The following is a 6,141-nucleotide window of genomic DNA, read 5'->3' on the forward strand; positions in this document are numbered from 1 at the left end:
TATTACTGTGGCTGGATATTTGAGGCTGAGGATGTCCCTAGCTGGAAGATCATATCTCAGTGCAGTATTTGGCCCATATAAAGAATCCTAGAATCAGGGCCATACAGGCATTTTCAACTGCATATAGTACTAGTACGTTTTTGTGTAAGTTGTTTCTATACCTATGTCATTGTCAAGAACGGAAGTTAGATCCTAGTGTCCAATTTAGTCCATAATCCAGGCTGCAAGCATGATGGTAGGGACATATTTATGATATGATTTTGCATGTGATGTTAATTGGAAGCACAAAACGTTATATCAACTGTAAACCAGTCTCTTACGTCTCCCCCTGTTCATTTCTGAACTTGCTAATTGTATTGCGTCTACTGTATACATCAACTTCGAAGAAAATTATTATGCGAATAGCAGGGGATGTGACTGAGGCTAACATTTTTGAGAAATTAATCAAACTATAAGCTACACTACCTTTTACTATGAAATGAGGTGCATAATGTATTCTTCATTCAGATTAATAGAAGAACGCAACGGCTTGTAGTACGTTGTTCTGCTTTTTGCTTGGCAACAACAATAACGGAAAGGTGGAACAGTATTATATAAGAAAGTTTGTACTTGATACACAACCAAGGTACATATGTAAGGTGCATCTTTTTACAAAAGAATGCGGTACATATGTACTATTTATTTAACTTGCTAATAAATTTGTTATTCGTCACAAGAACAATACAAAGGAGAGGCGAAAGGGTGTATATAGGTAATAAAGTTCATACTTGATGCACATCACATAGGTTCTACTTAAAATTTATGGTAGGTGAGTTAAACTAATAGGGAGGTATAAGCCAAGAATTGCCATCAACATAATAGGTGCCAATAAAAGGCATGGCCTCTTCATCGGTGAGGATTCGTGCCCATGGCACTCTTCTTGTCATGTCGGCTCCTGGTCCACTGCACTTGTACTCCCCATAATACACTCTCCTACATTCATTTTTCACATTGTTTCTCAACTTCATTGGCTAAATATTTTGAAAATTTTATAAGATGAGTAAGCCAAAGTAAATAAAAAAGACTTACGAGTCTCGAATTGTTTTTCCCCAGTCGTTCCATCCTAGGGGAAGAACAATCTTGTCCATGTAAGTGTAAGAGAAAACTACTCTGGAATAATCACCCCAGGCTCTGCCCAAGTAAACTGATCCACTCCCTGTTATGGTGCTGTTCTTGAACGAGAATCCACTTAATATTGACGAATTTGTACGTTTCTGGGCTGTCAAGGATGCTACTTTCTTTGCCACTGAGTTCAATTGGCAGTTCTATCCACATAATATAAAATATTCAATCAGAATTATCTTTTCATTCTTAGGCCATCAAAATATCTTAATTTCAAAAAGTCAGGGACAATTTTGTCAACCGTGTGAAATACTAATATGCCATAGCTAGTCACCGTGGAACCAGAGCAAATGGGACTAATTTTGACTCAAAATTGTATAAGCAGCCCGTGCGCAAAGCATATCGCGCTCAAATAAGGTCTAGGGATGGGGCACACCTCAAGGTAAAATTTAGTGCACGTCGTTACCAAAGCTAGTGAGTGGACAGTGCAGTGGTACTCTAACATGTATTTGACGTAAATTCAATATTTGTGTATGCTAGTAATTAGTAAATTTATGTATAAATGAGTAATTCTACTGCCCTTCCTCCGCATCCCACCTAAACAGAGTATAATTCGATACGCACACACATATTACTTCATCTGTTGTTTCATTTTATATTATTTCATTTGTTTCAATTTGTTTGTCCTACTTTTCTTTTTAATTAATTTTAACAAATGTCTTTTCCCTTTTTTTTATCAAACTCTTTAATTTCAATTTTTCAAATGACATGTTTAAGACACCAAGTTAAATGATATTTTGATACATTTTACTATCTTTAATTTAAGACCACAACATTCAAAAATCTTTTCTATTTTTGTAAACTCCGGCTAAATCAAAAAGGAGCATCAAATTGAAATGGAGAGAATAGCTCTTTCGAACGACCTAAATTAATAGCAAGAAGAAGCAACTTTTCATTACATATAAATTAAAATGCATCGAGGATGGATGACGGAAAGTGACCTCATATAGGGATCTGCCATAGCCAAAGATGAAATCAACAGAGCCTTGGATGAAGCAATTGTTGAAATAGTGAACGCCCTTGTGATCATAAAGTGTGTCTTGGCTTCCATAAAAACTGCAATTGTAAAATGCTGCTTTGTTCCCCGATATTCTCAGTGCAACGGCTTGTTCTCCTGCTGTCCCAACCACATGGGGTGCTGTATTCTACAAAACCAAAGTGCTACTACCTTAGTTTTCTTTATGGTATACTACATTGCCAAATTAAATCGTATATTGACACTAAACACGGATTTAGGATTAAACATGATATATTTAATTTTTAGGTTCTTATTGTTGAATTCATTGTATTTTTAAAATTATAAGGATTACTAAGATCTGTATATTAAAAAATGTTGGTTTTAGTTGAACGGTTCAAAACCTGTTATCTACATTCACCATCAATGGTGGAGTCAGAAATTTTAATAAATTCAAAAAGTTCAAATTGTGACCTAGAATGAGTTCAAGTCGATTTAACAGTCGAAGGAGGTACAAAAGTAATTATTTTTACCCTAATTGCTAATGGTCAGTATAGTTTTAATGATATGCAATTGAACCCATTCACTGTTCGGCGTTGATGATTTCATTAATAAGAATATTAGTTACCAGTAATTCTTATTGCAGTCCTATTAGAAGTACTGACGATTTAGTATATCCACTGTTAATGTAGATAAGAGGACAATTTTGTCAGCGCACAACCTGCAAATTGCAATTTGCCCTTTTCTTCTGATTGAGATACTAATTCATTTTAAAATGCTAGTGACAGTTATATACTACGCTGTTCCATTTTTTGTTTTGTTTTGTTTTATCTGTTGGAATATTTTGTATGGCAGTAGAATTTCTCATTCAAGGCTTCAACTACGAACTTGTAAAAAATCCATGCGACAAACGAAGCATAACTAGACTATTGTCACGGACCTATATAAATGTATTGGTGCATGTACCTTAAATTCATTTTATAATCGTATGCATATTGATCTAATGAACACCTTTTAGAAAACTCCATTGGACAAGAACATGTACCTCGAAAATGAGATTTATGGCGACAAAATAATCAGCATCGACAGCAACAGTAGCACTTTGGAATGTCTTCAAAGGCGTGCCGTCGGTTCCGATAGCTGAAGCTGTGTCATTGCCTGTTATCTGTGGCGGATTGCTGCTATCGCCCCGAAATGTCACAAATGGCAAATTTCTTGGAATGTTAAGCTTTTCCCTACAAAATCAATTATTGTGGTCATATTAATATTACTTACAAAATTTTATCCAAGTCATCAATTGTCGTATTTCGTTATACTCCACCCCTAAAAGAACTAAAGTACCGAAAATAGTAAATATAGTATGCTAATGTAGTTAACAGGTCATATCATATATTACTTTTATCTTAGTATCTTTTTTGATAGATATCCACGTGGAAGAGAATTTTGTTCGCAATTAAATTTACTTTTACTGATTATAAAGTCACTTACCATATTATTAAGGTACGAATCCACGTTTGCTATAAAAATAGTTATTTGTAACAGAATTCCCTTAATTAAATAACATGTCATAGTGTAAACAATAATGCCTTTTAATTTGTCTGGATACAAAAATTATAGTAACTCTTTTCAGATTGTTAACCCTGGTTAATTTTACTGAGTAATCTGATTGTGTATATATATTTTTATAACACTGTCAGTAGGTACCTATAAACTCCGGGTTTGATGTCCAGTATGACCCGACGCATGTTATAGAGTGGAATGCTAGCAAGAGCTTCTTTAATGGTCTTGAAGTTGCCACTTCCATCTTGACTCACACTGATTATCATTTTGTTCATCTCTGCATTTCTAAGCTTTGGATCAAGGCTGCTGCTGCTGCTAGCATTAGCAGGTGCTGCTGGAACTTTTTGTTTCTTGTGTTTGATTGATTCTTGCATCCATTTCAAACTTTCTTCTCTCTTTCTGTTGTAGTGCTTCACATTCAAAGATATCCATTCATCGAACTGCCCATTGACACTTTCTTGATGATGATCAAGTACCGGACTAGAGCTTTGTGAATTCGATGGCAATGACAATACGAAGATTAGGAAGAGCAGTAGAGTAAGTGTGGAAGTTGATGCCATGGATGTTCAACAAGTGTAGCAGCCACTGAGCTAGCTTAACTTTAGTTGGAGTGGATCGATACAGTGGAAGAATAAACAAGTACAATTATCAAATATCAGTTAGCTAAAAAATATTAAGCACTATCTTTGTGTTTGCATGACCACATGCATATATATTGATACAACAAAAGTATACTGTGGTTAGGTTTGGTCTTATCTTGAGCTGCATTTACAAAATTGGCCTTCATTATACTGGAGTATATATATTAACAAGAAAGATATGCACATTTATAAATTGAAATTACCAAAAACGCCGTCAAAGTGAAATCAAAGACTATAAGCAGCTAGCCATGTTAATGGGAAGCTCCTCAAACTGTTGTTTATATATAAGGAGAATGTAAATAATTTATCGGGGTAAGGGTCAAATTTGTCTCTGAACTATATGAAATGGAATAGTTTCCTTTATTAATAGTTACGGTTAAATATGTTCTCGTTATTACTAAAATAAACTAAATATACCCTATTTACAAACGGCGGAAACATAGCACTAGGTGATGCCATGTGTTCCGCAATTAAGATTTTTTTTTAAAAAAATAGAGGATAAATTTGAACCTCCCTTGTAGTAGTGGAGGTGGTGGCGGTGGAGAGAAAGGGGAAAAAATGATGACGGTAGAGTAGTGTTGCTGTGTTGGGTAGACGGAAAGGAGCAAAAAAAGTTTAAAAACTCAAAATTAGAGGAAAGGGTCAAACTTGTTCATAAATTATGTGAAAGGTTTAAATTTGCCCTCTATCCTTTTTTTTTTTGGAAGAAAGATTGATCCTTAACTGGTGAGACACGTGGCATTACTTGATGCTAATTAAGCTTTCATCATTTAATAATTAGATTAGGCGCGTAATTTCTTCGTTTATTAAAAAAGGTACATAATTATATATTATTAAGAATGGAATATGTGTAGTATCAATTAATGCTTAGATAAATATAACATTCATTTAAATGAAGAGATAGATATTAATACATTAACACAATATTTGTATTCAAAGTGAATTGAATATTTTTTGAATTTGCAAGGACCAAATATATGGGTTATTTAGTTAATTATATAGTACTTTTACCGAGCTAATGTTGAGAATGATTTAATACATGTGTTATATATTTCATTAAAAGAAAAGAAAAAAAGAAGATATTCATATTACTTTCAATATTTCTATAATATATATATATATATATATATATATATATATATATATATATATATAAAATTAAAATATAAATTATTAAGATTAAAACTTGTCTCAAATACTCTGATTGTATACTTTAGCAAATTTTAAAAGATAAAAAATTCAAATCTACAAAAATCTAATCTAAATTTTTTTTTCCTCTAAAAAATCACTATGTAAAAAAATAAACAAATATAATAATTAAAATCTGAATGATTAAGAAAACCTTCAACAAATATACATACTTTCACATTGAAAAAAATAAATCTTCAATTTTTTTTTTATCCTTTATGCAATCATAGTCTTCAAGCCTTTCTCCTTTTCCAACAACTTCTTCATGACCATAATATGCTCTTGTAACATAAATAAAAAAAATATTTTAATTAGTTAGAAGTCCAAACTTTAGAAGAATATAATCAAATTTGAGTTACAAATAATTAAACATTGAAAGAAAAGGAAAAAAATAGCTAACCTCAAATTCATCCTTTCATTTTTCTCCTTTCTAGAGCTAAAAGTAAACAAAGTCGATCTACCTAAAATTTAACGTCATAAAACTAACCTCATATTCCTCCTTTCAATTTTCTCCTTTCTAAAGCTAACCTTTAAGATTCAAATTTATATAAATCTAACCTGAAAGCTTTTTTCTTAAAAATATGAATAATTAAAATTAAGACCTTCATCAAATACTCTGCTAATATATCTTAACAA

The 6,141-nt window shown here is 32.5% G+C and overlaps 1 protein-coding gene across 1 annotated transcript; it reads right to left on the minus strand.

Moving 5' to 3' along the window:
- Positions 1-568: 568 nt before the first annotated feature.
- LOC107840406 (putative pectinesterase 63) lies at positions 569-4,523 on the minus strand. Its single transcript, XM_016684267.2, has 5 exons — positions 3,821-4,523; positions 3,162-3,351; positions 2,103-2,306; positions 1,069-1,304; positions 569-972 (listed from the first exon to the last, which is right to left on the minus strand). Exons 1-5 carry the CDS (start codon positions 4,234-4,236, stop codon positions 819-821), a joined length of 1,200 nt encoding a protein of 399 aa, XP_016539753.1. The 5' UTR covers positions 4,237-4,523; the 3' UTR covers positions 569-818.
- Between the last annotated feature and the right edge of the window lie 1,618 nt (positions 4,524-6,141).

Source organism: Capsicum annuum, chromosome 1, assembly GCF_002878395.1.
Source record: "Capsicum annuum cultivar UCD-10X-F1 chromosome 1, UCD10Xv1.1, whole genome shotgun sequence".
Classification (NCBI taxonomy): domain Eukaryota; kingdom Viridiplantae; phylum Streptophyta; class Magnoliopsida; order Solanales; family Solanaceae; genus Capsicum; species Capsicum annuum.